The 22,158-nt window shown below is 34.2% G+C and overlaps 1 protein-coding gene across 1 annotated transcript in view; it reads right to left on the bottom strand.

Moving 5' to 3' along the window:
- The window catches only part of CCDC178 (coiled-coil domain containing 178), a 383,416-nt gene that overhangs the window by 128,060 nt on the left and 233,198 nt on the right, over positions 1-22,158 (bottom strand). Inside the window, exon 18 of the mRNA XM_059039646.2 lies at positions 19,405-19,554. Coding sequence (XP_058895629.1) covers positions 19,405-19,554 — 150 coding nt within the window. The remainder of the gene's footprint in view (positions 1-19,404; positions 19,555-22,158) is intronic.

The raw sequence follows: 22,158 nt of genomic DNA, 5'->3' as shown, positions 1-22,158 counted from the left end.
AATAATATATAATCTACAAATTTTACTTTAAATTTACCAATAGTTCTAAATACTCTGCTTGATCACTTATTTTGATATTGGACAGAAAGGAGAGTATCTGAGAATCTATTTCTGGTATTTTCTTAAATAATTTCAGAAAGCTTCATGATAGCATATACTCTCTATTTAACCATTCATTCTCCTTCTATAGAGAAACCCTCTGAATGGAAAATTTTAAATACCAAACCTTGGTATGGATTACACTAGAGATGAGGCAAGTGGAGATTAGAATGAGAAAACGGAGCTCAGCCAGATCTTCACAAATTGGTGTTATTTTTGTTTAAAGTAAATTCCTAGATAATACAAATAGCTGTTCAAATGCATAACCAGATAAAAGTGATATTTTAGATAATCTATAAATAGTAGATCATCGATACTGCTGATGTGTTTCTTTACAGATATTCAAGATTTGCCAAGGTTGACATCTACAGGTGACTATACAAGAATATTATGCCTTGGTTTAGTGGAAATTTCTGATTCAAATCACATATCAGTGGGGGATTTTACCCAGATCTCTGGAAAAGTAATTCAGAGACATTATCACTTTGGAAACATTTTTAATGTTTGTTCTATGAAATAGTTGAGGAAATGACTGTAGATGTAATTCTTGAATCATATGATAATGACAATGAAATAAATTCAAAGGTAAAGGAAGTTTAAAAAGAAGTCTACTAGCCAGTCCCTTATGTGTGGAGACCATGCATATCTTCCATCTGTCTTATCCCTCCATCTAGCACAGCAGATGCTCTCAAATGAAGTAAAGAAGATTAAGACAAAGGCCTTTAGGAATGTACATATTAGCTAGGTTAGGATACTGGTAAGAAACCAGGTAAGAAATGTAATCTGGCTATATACTGGAAGGGCAATGAAAACAGCAATAGACAAAATTGGTTAAACTCAGAAATCTATATGGCATTAAAGACAAAGGGAAAGTGCTTCAAATTTAAATTAATTCTGATTAATAAAGACAAATGCTAAAGAAAATATGGCACAGATTCTTAGAGACATATTACAAAGATGGAACAGGAGTTATTATCAACAAAGAACCATAAATATGGAAATAAATTCAAATCAATTAGGGACGAGCATTAGAAAATAAACTGCTATACTGAAAGATGGAGAAGGAAAATAGTATGTGCTCCATCAGTATTTGTTTAATTATAGTGAATTATTGAATGAAGAGGTTTATACAGTGAGCAGCAAACAGGCTGGCATTAAATGACTTGTTCACCACTGCCTTTTAGGAGAAAGTATTTAGTTGTAAACTGTTGATCAGAGTGAAATAGCCATGATGAAAGGATGGACACCTGAGGAGAATAAGTTAGCCATGTAGACATTTAACAGAAAAGCAAAAAGAGCTGTCTATAAAAAATCACAAGAATAGGAAAATCAGCTGTCTGTATGAAAATCAGGATAACAGAAATCTTTGCAATATTTTAAGGGCTTTTAAAATTTTTAATTAAAATAATTTGGAAAAGACAAAATATTTATGTATTATTAAAGAGGTAAAAGACTGGAACTTGGTTATCAGGTTACCTGGGAAGACACCAGAAGAAGTAATCAATCAAATTAATCCAACCTGGAAAAGGATGGGTTCCATGAAACACCAACATGGTTTTCTGAATAGCAAATCATGCCAGACCCATTTAATCTTGCTCTGTGATGGCATTACAGGCCGCAGAGACAAGGAAAAATGATAGTGACAATCCATTTTATTTTCTGGGGGTCTTGGGATCTGCTCTTTGTCACATTTGCATTGACAAACTTGAGAAAATATGACTTTAACCACATTATTTTTAGGTGGGTGGATGCACAACATGCTTCAATGTTCAATTAAAGGATAATTGAAATTTCAATTACGAGTTGCACTAATATTTTGATGCAGCTCCCAGGAACTGGTCCTGGGGACCATTTTGTCAACTGCTATTAGATGACCTGAATTAAGTAATTTAGAGTGTTCTTACCAATCTCTAGATAATTATAAATTTACTTAATCAGTATAAATAGGAGATAAAAATTGAAAGGATGGAATAATATAACACACAAAACAGATACCTTGAAGAAATCTGTCTTATTAGAATATTAATCAACAGTGTGGTGCTACTACAAAAATTACCAGCACTCCACAGGAAAGTCTTAAAAGGAGTAAGACATGCAAGGACTTAAAAAAAAATCCTTTTGCCTTTTTTTTGTCTTAGGTAGTCACCATCAAGATACTTGTTTCCAGTTTTAGTCACTGATACCATACTTTTTAATGAATTCAAAGATAAAGTTTGATCATTTTTGTGTTTTTCAAACATTCTGCCTTGTATATTTATTACTTTTGTAATTAGAGGATTCAAGCTACATTTAAAAACACGGTTAAAAGCAAGCAAACACAAATAATACAGAGAAAATATGAGGACAGCTCCCTCGAAAGAGTGTCAGACAGTAAAGTAAATTGAAGGTGGTGCCCATAAGGCAATCACAAAATGAGGAGACTAGCCCATAGTCAACAAATATTTAGGTGGATATACTATTTGGAAACCCTTATGCTAGGCTATCACATACATCTTCATGCATAATCTCCACAGTAACCTCTATGCAGTGAAAAAGGAAAGAGAATTGGAGGAAATAGACTGGCTGGGTGACTTTCCCAAGCTTTTATCAGAGACAGGATCACACTCAAGTTTGTCTTGACTTCAGGTGTATCTAACTGAAAGAAGATTAAAATGTTTCCTTATTTCTTAAGTGTATGTGTGACATCACCACAGAAAAATAAAATGATTTTAAATTTATAAATATATATTTTAAGGGATGCAGTAGGGTTCTTCCTATTCTTTCTTTCAACATTGGTTCCAACTGTCATGTAGGATACACCTTATCCTTGTATAAAGATAGAATAATTCTTATAAAAGATGTAATTACTTCAGACTATAAAGATTACAAACCCTCCGACAATAACTGAATCCATATTCTCTAATGAGAATTATACTTATTTTAAATAAGCAAAGCAAATGAACTATAGTAAAAAGAATTTACAGTGGGAGCTGGGGATATTTGGGATTTTAGCTGGTCTGGATTTTTCTAGATTTTCTCTGGCTGTCCTACATTTTTCAAACTCCAATGATATTTACTTTGGAATGCCCACTTCTTGTTTCAAGGCCCTTATTAATTTTTATCTTTTATTTTATAGCATAAACTTGCTTTACATTTTTATGTCATGAAATAATAAATGCTCATTATAAAAACAAAATAAACAAATAAAGAAATTAGGAAGAGAGTGAAACTCTTCCACAGCCTCGGTACTGCTAACTTTTGGAAGATAGCTTTCTAGATAGACCATTAGAAATAAAATTGTAGTAAAATCTAATACATATGGGAATACAAAGCAGGAATCATACAGTACATGTTGAATTATAGCTTGGTTTTTTAATTAAATATGTACCATGGCTATTTACTCCTTTTAAAGACTGTATAATACTCCATTGTATACCATTTCTATTATATACTTAGACAATTCTATATGGCCATGCATTGAATATGCTGACATTTTTCCGTTTTAGAAACAGTGCTATAATCAACATCATTATACGTATCTTTGCAGACTTTTGCAGATTATTTCTTATAAAGCCCCAGAAGTAGAAATGCTGTCTCAGTGGGTATGCATAAATATCTTGTTAGACAACCCACTGGGAACGATCATCCAGTAACTGAAAAAATATTTGCCAGGCACTTTTCTAGGTGCTAGAGTTATGGCCATGAATAAGATAATACGTTTCTCACCTTTATTGAGATTACATTCAGTTGGCAGAAACAGACCATGAACAAATGAATATAAAATAAAATAGTAGCGTGTTAAGTGTTATGAAGAAAGTAAAATAAGGTGACAGGAGAGTAGGCAGGTGAGGGACCACTTTTGGGGGCGCTGCGAGAGCTGCTTTCAGAGGGGACTTTTAATGTGATAGCTAAATGGTAAGAAGGAGACAAGTATAGGAAATGTGGGGAGAAATGTACATCTGGAAGGATCTGAAATTTCAAGGACCATATATTGAGAATGAATCCGGGGGTCAAGGATCAAAAAATAGCCTGTGGCTAGAGCAGAGTGGTGTGAGTGAGAGAGCGTTGGGAGGGAGGGAGAGAGTACGTTATGCAGCCTGGGAGGCCAGGGCAAGAAGTTGGATTTGACTCTGAATATGGTGGTAAGTCACTGGATGATTTTAAGTTTTAATTTAATTATGGTACACTTACATTAAAGCATATACACCATAAGTACATAGCTCAAAGAATTATTCACAAGTTGAACCACCTCTCAGATCATGAAAGAAAACATTACCAGCATCCCCCAAACCCCCTTTATGTCCTTTTCCTGCCCCTACTTACCACCAGGATAACTACTCTCCTGGCTTCTAACAGCAAGCTTAATTTGGTCTGCTTATATAGACAAAACAGAGCAAAACAAAACAAAAACAAAAAACCATACAGTTTGTGGTCTCTGGCTTCTTTTGCTCAAAATTATGTTTGTGCACTTCATCCATATTTAGGCATCCACCTAAAGTGAGGATGTCAATAAAAAAGTGAATGGATCCTACCGCTGAGCACTGGAGTACCCCAATATTTGGAGGCTAAGCAAAGTAAGAGTTGCTAATCCAAGTGATACAGAGTGTCCAGTGAGCTGGGAGGAAAATGAGGAGACCATGGTGTCCTGACCACAGCAAAAGATGCTTCAAGAAGGCAAATGACTAAAAGTGACTGAATATTGGTGAGCGATTGAGTAAGATGAGGTCAGATATATACTGTTGGATTTGACATCATGGAAGTCATTGAGGTGATACTTCAAAGGCAAAGAGAATGTAAAGACTGTAAATGCAGATAATTTATTCCAAAAGTTTTATTAAAAAATGAAGGGCTCTATGGAATGTGGAATCAAAAGAGGGTTTCTGAGATGGTAAATACTAGATCATGTTTGTACGATGATGGGAATAATCCAGTGAAGAGGAAAAATCTGAGGATACAGAGGATGGAAAATTATATGAATCAAGGCTGTGAGAAGGTGAAAGGGGATAGAATTCAGAACACAGGTGAAGGGCTTTATCTGTGTTAGGAGCTGAAGTGCTACCATTTTAATAGGAAGAATGACTGTAACTATGGAGTAGATGCAGGTAAGATGGTGAATTTGGTTATGGACAAACATTCTCATCTTTCATGAATGTCTCTTTTCCCACACTCTCCCCTACCATCATTGTGTATAATCAGTCTCACTGATGTTCTGTTAAAGAAGAGTTGAAAACATGTACGTCATTTTAATTTGTATGTATGCAATTTTTAGAGAGGTAGAAACATTTTTCCTATGTTTATTGGCCATCTGGATTTTTAAAACTTGCTGTATTTGTTGTTTGTTTGCTCATTCAAAAATACCTTTGTTTCCACCATATAAACAATTATTTGCCCAGATTCAGCATTCTTGAGTGTCTTAATTTGTTCTATAAATTTATGTAGATATTTTTCTGTCTTCTGTCATAAAACACTGAGGATATTAAGTCTGAAGTTAGTGTGATATTATTTTCCTTTGTAGGCACTACATTTCTTTTAAATGGATCCATTCTGGAATTATTTCTGTATCCTTGAAACTGAAAACTGGGTGAGGCATCACTAGAGACAAGTCCAAGAGCAGCTGGCTCTTTATTTGGGGCAGCCCAGGCCTTTCTCTCACACAGGCATTCGGGACTGCTACTGGTGCACAATCGCTACAGCGACTTCAGATGGACTGTCCACAGGTGCCCAGGATGGGTACCTTCAGTCCTCGAATCCCCACGTAAGAAAGATCCCATCCAAGTTAGTGAATATTGCTCTTAAGAAGCTGGATCTTCAAGTCTGAGAGGGGATTCACTGTGGTAGCCCTTACCTCAGCCCACACACTTCCAATATTGCAGGATATTTGGGGGTTTAGGGAGGAGGGTTACCACAATTTCTCCCTTTCTGTGTTGTCACATTCCAATGCTCTTTTAGGTAGGGATGGGAGTTTCTATTTATCAGCCCTCAGTAACTTTCTTATTTTTTCCCCAAATCTCTGTTGTGTTTGGCAGAAATTCTATTTGTACGATATATTTGTTATCAGTCTGTCTTTTCAGAATTATTATAATAATTTTTATGATATTATTTCCTGGCACTTTAGTGTGTGTGTGTGTGTGTGTGTGTGTGTGTGTGTGTGTGTGTGCGCGCGCGCGTGTGTCTAACTCTAGTCATGCTACCATGTTTCCCAAGCTTGGTGCTCTATCATCAAATTTCCACAGAAGGCTTTGCTTCCCTCTGTATTCTTTGCAAATACTAGCAGCTGCTTGGAGCTGCTATCTCTCTCTTTCTCTTGTTTAACATTTGTATCCTATGTCTTCATCTTAATTTCTGTTGCAGTTCCTATGGGATTAGGATCATCCATTTTGGTAAATACATGTTCTCCAGTCTGAGGCAATGGGAAGGGCATTTTAAAGTTTCTTAAGTGAGAAAGGAACTTTTTTGCTTGGATCTCTGACCATTGTTCAGAAACATAAGTGAACTGCCACTTCCTGTGTAAAAGCATAAAATCTCTCCATCAAAAAGTATTTCATTACTAGGCACTGCTTAGTCATATTCTTGTCCAGTACAATGGTGTTACAAAGTATTTATAATTGAAATACTTTTGCATTTGAAGAGAGGCAATGATATATGGTATATGAATAATAGGCTGAGCAGGGTAGAGAAAAAACCTATAAGAGAAGCTGTGGAGTAGCAGAAACTCTGTGGGCTTGAGTCCAATTGGCCTAGCTTTGAATTCTAGCACTGCTTCCCACTTAAAAGCAGTGTGGCCTTAAGTTACAAGAAAGCACATGTTATGGGTTTTATTGTATCCCCTCCCCCAAATCCATAAGTTGAAATCTGAACCCCCAGGATCTCAGAATGTGACTGTAATTGGAAATAAGCTCTTTACAGAGATAATTAAGTTAAAATGAGGTCATAAGGGTGGCTCCTAATTCAATGTTACTGGTGTCATTATCAGAAGAAGAAATTTAGACAGACATGTAAGAGGAAAGACAGTGTAAATACAAAGGGAGAAGACAGTCATCTACAAGCCAGGGACAGAGCCCTGGAAGAGATCCTTTCTTCACAGCCCTCAGGGAACCAACCCTGCTGACACCATGGTCTTGGACTTCTAGCCTCCAGAACTGAGAAAATATATTTCTGTTGTTTCTGCTACCCAGTCTGTGGTACTTTGTTACAGCAGACTTTAGTTTCCTGAGGAAAAATGAGAATATGTCCAGTTGTTTCATAGAGTTTTTATAAATTAAATAATAAGAATAGAATACTAATGATAATGTTATCTGTAACTGACTATTTATGATAGGGTAGGTGCAGCATTCAATGCTTCACACAGGTTGTAAATGCGTAGCTTGGTGACTGCCACATTGGAGGTGTGTAACAGACACTATGTTTATTTTCTCTTATTTAATACAATAAAGAGATACTGAAGTGAAAATATATTGCAATGAAGAAGGAAAGATGCAAAAGGAAGAAATAAAAGAGAGGTATCTCATAAAAAGAAGAAGAAACTACCACATTGTAGGGAGAAGAGAAACATATCAAAGGTTCCCTACACCAAAGAGTAACAGACTCATCAGTGGCAAGGGACCAATCAGTAACTAGTTCTCACGGTGAACACAGGAGAACACGTTTTCTTGTAGAGTACTTTTTAGGTATATTTAGTTAGAACTGTCACAATGTGTCTAAGCTTTTATTTCCATGTGATCCTATAGTTTACGTAGTATTGTGTTGTAATGGTTTTAACAATATTAATAGTAAGAATGGAGAAAGGTTATTATGAAGTCATACAGAGTATTGTATTGACTTTTTAAAATTTCCTTTTTAGCTTTTTGAGTTACTGACACGTTATTGCCGCAAAACATATGTAGGGTCAATTCATGCTGAATAGTTATTAGAAACCATGATAACAAAAGTCATTACACTGCAGTTCAGTTTTGACAGTAAAATTTCTGCAACATTATCACAAATCCTCATGCATTAGTGCAATGATCCTTACTATAGTTTCATATTAGAATCAAACGATTGCTGTAGCATGCTTGATACAAAAAGTCAAGCAAGCCAAATTCTTTTCTGCTTTTACAGATAACATTTTTGCTCTTTTTCTATGTACATCATGCAGATAGTAGCTTTGTTTTATATACTTTTCTCAATAACCTATGAGTACATTGCATATACATTTCTTTAAAATGAGGATTTTTCCTTGAAAGACAACACAGTTCTGATTACCAGCACCAAAGGAAATAATTTGAGAATGATTTTATATCTGACACAACTTCAAAAATTCTAAAGCTATATATTTACCATGGTATTATCTTTCCTTTTCTCAGATAATGTGTTAGGTGTGGTTATAGTTTTTTTTTAATCAGTGATTTACTATGATGGAATAGTACAAAATTTAAAAGGGGACATCTGTCATATTCAGGATAACTTGTATAGAAAAGCTGTGAGGGTTACCCTTCAGTTGACAAAGGGAAATATTTTTAATGCCTATCTGTCCACAATAGTTTTCAATAGTTACCCTTTTTTAAAATTTGAGATATAACTGATGTGTAATATCATATTCACTTCAGGTGTACAAAATTTGATATTTGCATACATTTCAAAATGATCAGCACAATAAGTCTGTTGCCATCTAGTACCATACAAAGTTAGCTTTTAGGATTTACTCTCATGCAGTTTTCAAATATGCTCTACAATATTATTGATTATAGTCACTATGCTGTACATTACGTGCCCCATGACTTATTTGTAACTGGATGTTTGTACCTCTTGAGGCCTTTCATCTGTTTCACTAACTCACCAAATCCTCTCCCCTCTGGCAACAAACATTCTGTTCTGTATATCTATGATTTTGGTTTTGTTTAGTTTGTTTTGCTTTTTAGGTTTCAAGTATAAGTGAAATCATGTGGTATTTATATTTCTCTGTCTGACTTCTTTCACTTAGAGTAATTCCCTCAAGGTCCATACATGTTGTTACAAATGGCAAGATTTCATTCTCTTCTATGGCTGAGTTTATCCATTCATCCATCGATGGACACTTAGGTTGTTTCTGTATGTTGGCTACTCTAAATAATGCTGCTATGCAGATAGGGGTGTATGTATCTTTTCAAATTAGTGTTTTCATTTTCTTTGGATAAATACCCAGAAGTGGAATTTCTGGATCATACAGCAGCTCTATTTTTAATTTTTTGAGAAAGCTCCATACTGTTTTCCATAGTGGATGCACCAATTTACATTCCTATCAACAGTGCATGAGGGTTCCCTTTTCTCCACATCTTTGCCAACACTTGTTACTTCTTATCTTTTCAATAAAAGCCAATCTAACAGGTGTGAGGTGATACCTCATTGTGGTTTTGATCTGCATTTTCCTGATATTAGTGATGATAAGCATCATTTCATGTGCTTGTCGGGCATTGGTATGTCTTCTTTGGAAAAATGTTCATTCAGATCCTCTGCCCATTTTTAAATCAAAATTGTTTGTCTTTTTTGCTATTGAGTTTTATGAATTCTTTATATAATTTAGATATTAATACCTTACAGGATATATGATTTGCAAATATTTTCTCTCATTCAGTAAGTTGTCTTTTCATTTGGTTTCCTTTGTTGTGCAGAAGGGTTTTAGTTTGATGTAGCCCCATTGCTTATTTTTGCTTTTGTTGCCTTTGCTTTTGGAGTCAGAGGCAAAACTTCATCACCAAGACCAATGTCACATAGCTTACTGCCAATCTTTTCTTGTAGGAGTATTATGGTGTCAGGTCATACATTCAAGTCTAACTCACTCCGAGTTAATTTTTGTGTAAATGTAAGACAGTGGTCTAGTTTCATTCTTTGGCATGTGGCTGTCCAGTTTTCCCAATACCACTTATTTAAAAGACCATCCTTCCCCCATTGTACAGTCTTGACTCCTTGAATATACGTGAGTGGGTTAATTTCTGGGTTCTCTATTCTGTTCCATTGACCAATGTGTCTATTTTATGCAAATGCCATACTGTTTTGATTAATGTAGCTTTGTAACAGAGTTTGAAGTCACAGAACATGATGCTTCCAAATTTGTTTTCCTTACTCAAGATTGTTGTGGCTACACAGTGCCTTTTGTGTTTCCATAAAAATTTTAGGATTGCTTGTTCTATTTCTGTGAAAAATGCCATTAGAATTTTGATAGGGATTGCTTTGAATCTGTATATTGCTTTGGGTAATATGAACATTTTAACAATATTAATTCTTCCAATCCATGAGCATGGAATATCTTTTCATTTCTTTGCATCTTCCTCAATTTCTTTCATCAATGACATAGTTTTCAGTGTATAGGTCTTTCATCTCCTTGATTAAATTTATTCCTAGATATTTAATTCTTTTTGATACAACTGTAAATGGGATTTTCTTAATTTCTCTTTCTTAATTTATACTTTGTCAATATACTGAATTTGTTTAGTAGTTTTAACATATTTTTTGGTGGAGTTGTGAGGGCTTTCTATATACAAAAACATGTCACCTATAAATAATGACGGTTTTACATCTACCTTTCCAATTTGATGCTATCTATCTATTCATTCATGTATTCATTCACTCATTCATTCTTGCCTAATTGTTCTGACAAGGACTTCCAAAACTATGTTAAATAAAAGTGGTGAGAGTGGGCATCCTTGTTGCCAATCTTAGAGGGAAAGTTTTCAGCTTTTCACTATTGAGTATGATGTTAGCTGTAAGACTGCCATGCATGGCTTTTATTATGTTGAGATACATTCTTTCTATACCCACTTTGTTGAAATTTTTATCATAAATGTATGTTGAATTTTGTCAAATGCTTTTTTTGCATCTATTGAGATGATCATATAATTTTTGTCCTTCATTTTGTTAATGTGGTGTATCATGTTGATTGATTTTGGATGCTGAACTATCCTGCATCCCTGGAACAAATTGCATGTGAACATGGTGTATAATCCTTTTAATGTATTACTGAATTCAGTTTGCTAATATTTTGTTGAGGATTTTTGCATCTATGATCATCAGATATATTGGCCTGTAGTTTTCTTTTTTGTGTGATTTTGGTATCAGGGTGCCTGGCCTCATAAAATAAGTATGGCAGCATTCCCTCCTTTGGGAAGAGTTTGAGAATAGGTATTAAATCTTCTTTGAATGTTTGGTAGAATTCACTAGTGAAGCTGTCTGGTCCTGGATTTTTTGTTGTTGTTATTGGGAGGGTTTGATTATTGATTCAATCTCCTTACTCATAATTGGTCTATTTAGATTTTTCTATTTCTTCCTGATTCAGTCTTGGAAAATTTTATGATTCTAACAATTTATCCATTTCTTCTATGTTGTCCAATTTGTTGGTGTATAATTGTTCATAGTAGTATCTTGTGATCCTTTATATTTCTGTGGTATCAATTGTAACTTGTACTGTTTTATTTCTGATTTTATTTATTTCAGCCTCTCTCTTTTTTAGTTCATGAGTCTAGCTAAAGGTTTGTCAATTTATTTAACCTTTGCAAAGAACTAGCTCTTAGTTTCATTGATCTTTTCTACTGTCATTTTAGTCCCTATTTTATTTATTTCCACTCCAATCTTTATTATTTCCTTCCTTCTACTAAGGTTGGGCTTCATTTGTTCTTCTTTTTCTATTCCTTTAAGTGTAAAGTTATACTGTTTACTTGAAATTTTTCTTATTTCTTGAGGTTGGCTTGTATTGCTATGAACTTCTCTCTTACAACCACTTTTGCTACATCCCATATTTTGGTATGTTATATTTCCATTTTCATTTGTCTCTAGGTTTCTAAAAAAATTTTTTTCGTTTTATTTCTTTGTTGACCCAATGGTGGTTCAATAGCATATTGATGTTTTCCACATTTTTCTTGTAATTGATTTCTAGTTTTATACCATTGTGGTTGGAAGAGATGCTTCATATGATTTCAGCCTTAAATTGAGACTTATTTTGTGGCCTAACATATGATCTATCCTAGAGAATGTTACATGTGCCCTTGAGAAGAATGTGTATTCTGGTACTTTTGGATGGAATGTTCTTTATATATCTATTAAGTCTATCTTGTCTAATGTATCATTTAAGTCTGATGATTTCTTAACAGATTTTCTGTCTGATGATCTGTCCATTGATGTAAGTGTGGTGTTAAAGTCTTCTATCACTATTGTATTGCTGTCCACTTCTCCCTTTAGGTCTGTTAATATTTGCTTTATATATTTTGGTCCTCCTATGTTGGGTGCATATGTATTTACAAATATTACATCTTCTTGTTGGGTTGACCCTTTTATTCATTACGTAATGCCCTTTTTTTGTCTTTTATTACAGTCTTTGTTTTACAGTTCATTTTGTCTGATGAGTATAACTACACCAGCTTTCCTTTCATTTCTATTTGCACAGAAAATCTTTCTCCATCTCTTCACTTTCAGTCTGTGTGTGTCCTTATATCTGAAGTGAGTTTCTTCTAGGTAGCATAAAGATGAGTCTTGTTTTTATTTTGTAACCATTTAGCTACTCTATATCTTTTGATTGGAGAATTTAGTCCATTTACATTTAGAGTAATTATTGATAGGTTTGCACTTTGCCATTTTGTTAACTGTTTTCTGGCTGTTTTTGTAGTTCCTCTCTGTTCCGTTCTGCTGCTCTGTTTCCTGGTGGTTAATGACTTTCTTTAGTCTTATGTTTAGATTCCTTTCTCATTTTCTTTTGGGTATCTGCTATGGGTTTACGCTTTGTGGTTACCATGAGTTCACATATAACATACTATGTATATAATAGTCTATTTTAAGCTGGTAGCAAGTTAAAATTGAATTCATTCCAAAACTCTACATTTTTACTCCCCCCAGTTTTATGGTTTTGATGACACATTTTACATCTTTTATTTTATATATCCCTTAACTAATTATTGTAGTTTTAGTTAATTTTACTATTTTTGTCTTTAAACCTTTATGCTAGCTTTATTAGTGATTAATTCACTACCTTTACTATATATTTACCTTTACCAGTGAGATTTTTGCTTTCATGTTTTCTTGTTATTAATTAGTGCCATTTATTTTCAGCTTATGAAATACGTTTTAACATTTCTTGTAAGGCTGATTTAGTGGTGATGCACTCCTTTGGCTTTTACTTGTCTGGAAACCTCTTTATCTCTCCTTCATGATAGTTTTGCTGGGGTAGTGTATTCTTCTTTGGACGTTTTTTCCTTTCAGTACTTTGAATATATTGTTTCACTCCCTTCTGGCCTGCAAAGTTTCTGCTGAAAAATCTGCTGATAGTCTTTGGGGTTTTTCTTTGTAGGCAACAAGTTGTTTTTCTCTCGATGCTTTTAAAATTCTCTCTTTAACATTTGACATTTTAATTATAATGTGTCTTGGTCTCTTTGAATTCATCTTATTTTGAACTCTCTGGGATTCCTGAACCTGGATGTCTATTTTCTTTTGCAGGTTAGAAAAGTTTTCAGCCACTATTGCTTCAAATATATTGTCTGCCCCTTTCTCTTTTTTCTCCTTCTGGAACCTTTCTAATGTGAATGTTATTGTGCTTGAAGTTGTCCCACAGGTCCCTTAAACTAGTCTCACTTTTTAAAACTCTTTTCTTTTTGCTGCTCTGTTTGGGTGAGGTCCAGTGCCCTGTCTTTCAGATCCTGATCTTTTCTGCTGCTTCTTCTGGTCTGCTGTAAAACCCCTTTAGAATATTTTTCAGTTCATTTGTCATATTCTACTTCTACATAAGTCCCTCTGTGACTTCTCTTCAGTACTTTCTTATATTATCTCTTGTTGCAGTTCTCACTGTGTTCATCCATTCTTCTCATGAGTTTGGTGAGCACCTTTATGACCATTATTTTGAACTCTTTATCAGGAAAAGAAAATGACTTCTGTTTCATTAAGGTCTTTCCTAAGGCTTTATCTTGTTTTTTGATTTGGAACATATTCCTTTACTTTCTCACTGTGCTTGACTCTCTGTGTTTTTTCCTATGTATTAGGCAAAACACTTTCTATGTATTACCTCTCCCAGTCTTGAAGGAGTGGCCTTGTATAGTTGAAACTTATCATTAAAACTTGCCCTAGGCTCCTGGTTGTCTCTCAAACCTTTGTGATTTTCTAAACAGCCTGATTTATTCTTGATAGGTCCCAACTGTTGATGGTGTGCCAAAACCTGTCAGTGTTCCAAGGGGAGGGATCTCATTTATATATATATATATATATATATATATATATATATATACACACACAAAATTTTACCTTGAGTGTCTTTGGTATATCAGAGGTCCCATCACACTCAATAAATTACGTTCAAGGTGTTGTTATCATTAAAAAGCTATTTATTGTCATATAACTCTACCAGAAGATTATCTTCTCAAAATTTCATAAAAGATACATAAATCTACAATTCACTGAAAATTGGTATTAGACTGAAGAATTAGATTGATTTAAGCCAAGCTGACTTTTCTAAAGTATTATCCAGAAATATATACTTAGTTTTTGGTGTTTCTCTCCTGGGGTTTGGATAGCAAAAGGGAGATTCATTGGGATAAAACAAAAATGACGAGTGGTCTATTCCATTCTCAGGGATCAGAGGTCTCTTGAGAGTTCTTTAGAGAAAGGGACAGTAGGAATTTAATTCAAGCTCATTAGTCTATGAAGTGTGGTAACTCCTTTAGAACAAGTGTGTGTGTGTGTGTGTGTGTGTGTGTGTGTGTGTGCGTGTATGTGCGTGTATGTGCACATGCTCATATACCTGTGTCCTAAGAGAGGGAGTAAGAAATACTGACAAAGTCATTACGTACCTGTTGTAGGCAAAAATTATTTTAAAATTATGGTTTTCCTTTCAAAGAAATGAATTTCTATCAACTTTGAAACAAGCACATAAAAATCACCACTCAAAGCCTATCTTTAATACATGCAATATAATAAGCAATATGAAATACTTATGAAAATAAGAACTAAAACAGCTTTCACATTTTCTATAGGAAAATAATTTTTTTCACTGCTAGAATTGACTTTGACTTCTCACCCAATCAATGTAAAGTGAGTTTTAGAGGGAACCCATGTTTGAAAACTGAAAGAGGAAAGAGAAGACATGCTAATGAGATCTCTGGATGATACAATATTTTTGAGAATTTATGATGGAAACCATCCATTGAGGCTGAGGTGATATAGATTAAAGAGCAAAGATTCATGATTTGTCCTTTGGCTGGGTGAAGAGAGGATGTAGTTGGGCTTTGATTCTATGGTCTATTCTAGGAAAGAATCCCCTGGACTCAGGGGATCACAGCAGTCAGCATGGAAGCTGAGATGAGGTGGCATATTCCTGTGCCCTTTATTGTATCTTTGTCAGTACAGTGGATGATTAACCATTTATTTTGAATAATTGAATGAATGAAGTGTTTGAATTCTGTGAGGTCCAGAAGCACCCCTTAGATCTCCAGAGTAGTCCTCTGATTCATGTCCCTACATGACTCCTTCACAAGATCAGGTCACTAAAAGGTGATGCTCCAATCTGAGCATATCCATGACAGTTACTCATTACTTCTCAGCTATTGGTCCCTTCAAACCTTGGAAAACTATCACAGCACATGCTCATCTATAGTCTCTTGGAGACAACATCTGAACCTAAGTTAAGGCAACTATGTCCTAGGCCAACTTTTCTTCTAATTAACTGTATATGTATTAAATCCCTGAGCCACTCAGGCCCTAAGGTTCCTCATCTGTAACACAGTCTTCTAAAGAGATGGGTAAAGTTTCTAAAGGCACTCCTAGTCCAAAGGTTTTATAATTTAAGAGTTGTGGGGCTTCCCTGGTGGCGCAGTGGTTGCGAGTCCGCCTGCTGATGCAGGGGACAGGGGTTCCTGCCCCGGTCTGGGAAAATCCCACGTGCCGTGGAGCGGCTGGGCCCGTGAGCCATGGCTGCTGAGCCTGCGCGTCCGGAGCCTGTGCTCTGCAACAGGACAGTGAGAGGCCCGCGTAACGCAAAAAAAAAAAAAAAAAAAAAAGAGTTGTGAAACCTATCTATAATACTTATGGAAATTAAATAGCTTCTAATTAAGTAGGTAGTCCTTTCCTCATTGGAAAAGTGCCTTCAATGCGATGAAATTACAAAAGCAATTAGTGAATCAAATAATCTGTTTCAGTTGGACACTAGAGACATAATGCATAATTTATGTGGCTTTTACATGCTTTTAAACCCAATGAAACATGTATAGAATTTTTCAGTAATGTTAAAGTAGAGAGGTAGTGTCATGGTTATGAAATGGCTGGATGTAGGAAAATCCTGAGTTTTATTTTCATCTCAGTAAGTCTTCCTCTACTCAGGTTACTATGTGACACACTCAATCTCAGTTCTATATTTTATATAGGAGATGATGATAATAGTGATAATAGAAAAATTTCTAGGATTACTGAGGGACATTTCAAAGATAATGTTTGCAAATTGCATGGCACAGATACCTGTCCACATAAGTGCTTGTTAAGCACTGACTGATTCTATAATAATCTGTATTCCCTTAGTGTGAAAGCACTGAAAATTGGAGTAGGGCAAAGGTTAAGCTTTATAAATGGTTATAAAAGAACTAAAATATATTTTAACAAGTTTTGGAAGAGATGTTGTTTTCAGCCAACGGAACCATCAACATTTGCACACTTGCTTAGCTTACCTTTCTTTGCAGGCCTGAAGAACTTGAGATAGCAATTAAAACAAACACATGGTAATTTTATCAACATATTCATGCTTTTTTAAAAAAATAATATATGAAAAATATATCTGAAATCTTTCAACGAAAATGATGAAAATGTCCATTTTCACATAGAAATACAACCTGTTTTTTGGTTATTTTTCCCTTCATTCCTCTTTAGGGTGATTTTAAATTTCGAGATCTGAGAAGCTTTAGACTAAATTCTGTTCTATCATTACCCATGAACATGGCTAATAAGAATTTTGCATAATTGTTTTTGTTTGTTTCTGATTTTTAAAGGGTAAAATTAAAAAGAGAAAACATACAGGAAAGTGTCAAGAAACATGTGCAAAGAAGCAGACACAATTCTATCACCAAAAGTAATACTATAACATTCTACAATTTGAGCCACCTGTATATAAATTTGTAGTAAGGAAGGGGACATTATTTTTTGTACTTAATTTGTTTTACTCTTCCATTAGGCTTTCTTTGCTACTCTCGGTCTAAAAATACTGAGAAGTAGAAAAGTGCATAATCTGTGTAAAAAGAATAATACTCCCTAAGAAGCATGGTAAGTAAAATATAATTATTTACCCTGCCAAACGGAACATATGTTCAGAATCAATGAAATTATTCTAAAACAAAAAAGAGATACAAAAAATTCCATTTTATCTGACAAGGAAATTCAACAAGAGAATCAGAGGTTGAGCAGCGCTTCTGTGTAACCAAAACTAAACTGGTCAAGGGGAATGCTGGACTGTCAAGAGAATGGACTAAAATATTAAAGGGTTTTCTTGGTTTTGATGGCCGAATTCCATCCTGTAAGCAGTGCATTAGACACTAATGACATATGATTTCTCACTGACAGATTTAACAGCATCAATAAGGCCTCTCTGTCCATTGCAGCAAATTGATCCTACATGACACCGACAAGGGCAGCCTGCACTTAATGACCTCCATCGCTGAAGAATGGAAATGAAAAATGATTGGAAGTACAAATAAATCTTTGAAAGTTTCCCTGAAACAGGTGTGCTAAAAGTGATTCGTTTGAGGGATCATCACAAACATAAACCCAATCTCTTAGCATGCTCCACTGTCTGTTCATACCAGGGTCTCACTCCTTGGATCTTGAATCAGGGTGTGTTTTAATTCCAAAAATGACATCAAGACAACTTGGTTCTTACTATGGAAATACTATGTTTAGGGATCTTTCTTAAAGGCATGAATTCTTCACTAGTTATGCAGGTATCTAATTTATTTGTCATTTGCCACCAAAGGATTCTATACAAACTGATAACAACTACAGATGAAAATTTATTTTTGTCTCCCTCCTGGTTAGAAAAGGGAATACAGTATAGCCATTGATTCTTTTATCCTCCTCAATTATCAGCAACAAATGAAATATGTTTAAACTCAATAACAATGTCAAATGTGTGAAGTGATTGGCAAAACCTTCATGGATACACTGATATCCTTTCTTTGAATCCTGCACAATGGTTTGAGGACACTAAAATTTTGGCATATAGTTGTATTCTTAATTCTTTTCCAAACACACTTACTTCTTGATCTACCTTCATCTTGCTACTACAAAAGGTGTTTATAAGCAGCATAGTAGATGAATGTAATGTAATAGTTACTCACAGTTGCATAGTAATTTTATTTTCAAAGTAACTATGGCAGTTGGTCTCTTTTTTATTCCTAATCAAAATTTTCCTCTGAGGTAAATTTTACTTTGCCGATGAGAAAATGAGGTCATAAAGGGTAAATAATTTGCCAAGATCACTGAGCTAGTAATTGGTAGAGCTTACACTCAAACCCTGGCCTGTCATCCCAATATTCCATAATAGTAAATATAGTACTGAAGTTTTAAGCTACTAATTGATAGTGTGGTAATCTCAGTGACAACAGGAGAAAGGATTCATTAGCAGTCTACTGGTTTTTACAGTTAGGTGAATTGTTAAAAATTAATCATGCCTCTAGTTTTTGAAATTTAAATTCTGGGAAGAAACAAAGATTCAAAGGAAAATAACGTTTCTTGTCAATGAGTAACTGGAGAAGAATATAGAGGAAGTGGCTGTATCTTAACACTCTAAGAATGGGCCTTTCTCTTTGCTTTTGGATTTGTGGGCATATTGTGTGTTTTCCTCTTCCACTTTTAGTATTATAGAAGATTTTACAAAATATTTTAGAATTTCTGGTGATTTCCAGAAACCAGAGAGGTCAAGTTTCTCCAAGCCTCTAATTAAGCCTCATATTTAATAAGAAAATAGGAACCAAAATATGGAGCCCATACATCATGAGGAAGAATTAAAGGTATATCATGGAAAGTTACCTACATATGGAACCGAAATTTGAAATATATGATAATATATTTAAATCTATGCATTACAAATATTTGGTAGTTCAGGTCACAATAATTAAAAGCAAATTAGTATAAAATTGTGGATTAGAAAGTATGCTTTTTCATTTCTCAAATATTTTTTCAAAATTCAACTTCAAAATGTTGATAAAAATATAAAACAAAACTTTACAAAAAGAAAACATGCCATTTGGTGGCATATAAAAGACCACCATAAGATTAGAGACCCCATGACTGACTGCTTGTTACTTTTTGTGGTACATACGTCAAGTAAATCATTATTTTAGAAAAATATGAAAAACCTACCTGTTTTTTATCTCGAATCGAACCATCAAGTGATAGCTGTTTTTCATATAGGTTGAAATAGTTGTCCTTTACTGTTAAGAATATATTCTGTAATTTCTGATACTCTTGAGCTAAATGTAGATTTTCTTCTAGTGAATCATCTTGTATTTTCTAGAAGATAAATATATACATGTATTTAATTAAATCATTTTAATTTATGTTTGAATTTTTACATTTGAATTATCTAAAAGTATTACATTATATACTGTAGAAAAATAAACCAAAAAGATGCTTCCCTTGACACTAATATCCTCCTTGGATTTAATAATTTTCTTTCTTGATGCAAGTGGTCTTTTTATTTATTTATTTTTGAACATTGATTCATGAGAGTCTGTCTGACTTTTGTTCTCCTTTCCCAGACCTCCCTCCACAATGCCTTGGGAAGTACCCAGTACTGGAGGCTTCACTCAGCATCCCAGACTTCCTCCAATTTCCCACCCCTTTTCGTTTTCTCAAGCCCCAGTGCTCCAATAGATAGAAGACATTTGGAAGCTTAGAATCCTATTTCCAAGAGGTTCAGAGTGGTGTCACTCACAGAAAACATTCAAAACACAGTGAAGTAAAGAGTAAAAAAGACGAGGAGCAAGGAACTCAACATTTAGAAGCACCCAGCGAAAGCCATTATTTGTTACTAGTATACTTTAGCTATATTCAAAGCTAAAATCTGCTCTGTGAGCAGCTGAGAACTTTACAACACTCCCCATGACTAAATATATATATGCCAAATCTAATACAAAACCCTCGGAATGTAACTTTTGCCAACATTACCCACTCGCAAATTAGGGGCTGCCTTTCATTTTAAGTTAGAGGTGTGACTCAGTTTAGCTGCTGATTCTTTTTACATTTCTAGCACAGAAAATTTTCTTTGGCTGATTCAAAAAATATGGAATTTATCAACAGCCTTAAATATTTTCAAACCTGTTAATCTAGTAATTCATCTTATGGAAATTTATCTTAATCAAAAAGCTTTATTTGTTACAACATTATTTATAGTAGCAGAAAGTTTTCAAAACATATAAATGCAGATTAATCATGACAATGATGATTAAATAACTAGATATAAAAATAACCATTGTGAAGCAATTAAAAATGTCTCTTTGGAAAAACTGCTATCACATCAAACCTTTAGTGTAAGTTGTTAAAAAATATATTGTAGTATGAGAATGCGCACGGAGGAAATGGAATTCAACAGAAAATTGACTGAACAAATATTTATCTACACACTTGAAGAAGATTTATTAAGGTCAACAACATATTTCTTATGAAAGCCTGGTATCCACATTGATCCCTAATGATTAATACTATGTCATAGGTGTTCTTCAAAAAGCCAAAATGATGAACTGAGAACCATTTTAAGTGTCCTTGCCCTAATTCTGGCACAATAATTAAAACTTTAGAAACTTCTATCTAATAAACTTGCTTAAAATCACAGAATTATCTTTTGGTAGGAGGACAAAGACCTGGCCTCTTCTGTCACCAAAAATGCTGAAAAATGAAGGCAGATTGTGACCCTAAGATATCAAAATAGTAGTTTTCCCTTTTTTTTCCACTTGACCTTTATTATTCTTTAAGCCATATATTTCATCTAGGATTTTCCCTCCACTTTCTCCATTTCCAGCTTCTTTTTCTCACTTTGAACATTTGGTGGAGATACCTTTGAAAAGATGTTTACAATTCTTTTTGATATATTAACACTAATACAAAAATCTAATCCTCAAGTGATTAACTTGAAGTTTGATACATGTTCTAAAGGAGGCATGAGAAGAAATCATTTTGAGTTTTTTTGTTTGTTGTTTGACTTAAGCACATTCTGATACCTGAGACATTCTACTTCTCAATTACATTTCTTTCAAGACCCAGATAGCTATTATAAATGTTGAATTTGAGAGCAGTGCTACAAAAGTTGTGGAATTTGTTTTAAACTTACTTAATGGAACTTAATTGAGGATATATTTGGTACTTTATGCTTCGCTCATTGTGTAATGTACAGTTTTATTTCCAAATAACTATATTTTCAATTTCTGTATGACACCAGTTGTTACTGTTTTATATGCCATGATTAGAGTAGATACCAAGAAACTGAACTGTGTGTTTAGGCCAATGAATCTTCAAAACATTGTTACATCACTCATGATACTTTACATTATCATTTCTCAGTAATGAATGTATAGAAGGATTTACCAATTCACTACCTATTCTTGAAAGTCAGTGACTTTCAGATATGCAACGAAGTTTAAGTTTTTAAATTTTAAATAATGTATTCTGCTGACATTGAAAATTTTTTTTATGTTTAACTGTGGTTCCACCTCACAACTCTGACTGGTTTAATTTTAACCAATGGTATTATAACATGCAAATGAAACAAAGAGTGAATGATAATTATTGGTGGATATGTGTCCAGGTGAAATAATGCTACCACTACTGGAGTTGAACAGCAAGCAGAAGATATTAAATAAAGGCACAAAAGTTGGAGATGGCAATATAATAAAAGGGTGAGAAGAAAGAACGAACTAATAACAGAAGTAGATGGCTTTTACATGCTTTTAAATTCAATCCAGATAATCTTAACGGTAGAGTCTTTCTACTTAAGGTCTTGACTAAACGCAAACTTAAATAAAAAGTATGTTTCTAAAACCATTAAAGAAAGATTTGACTGTAATCTCTATAGGTTAAAATAACTGCACTCTGAGTTGATTTACAGTATTATTTTATTCA

The sequence above is a fragment of the Kogia breviceps genome, chromosome 15, assembly GCF_026419965.1.
Source record: "Kogia breviceps isolate mKogBre1 chromosome 15, mKogBre1 haplotype 1, whole genome shotgun sequence".
Taxonomy (NCBI): Eukaryota; Metazoa; Chordata; class Mammalia; order Artiodactyla; family Physeteridae; genus Kogia; species Kogia breviceps.
This window is presented reverse-complemented; position numbering and strand designations above follow the sequence as displayed.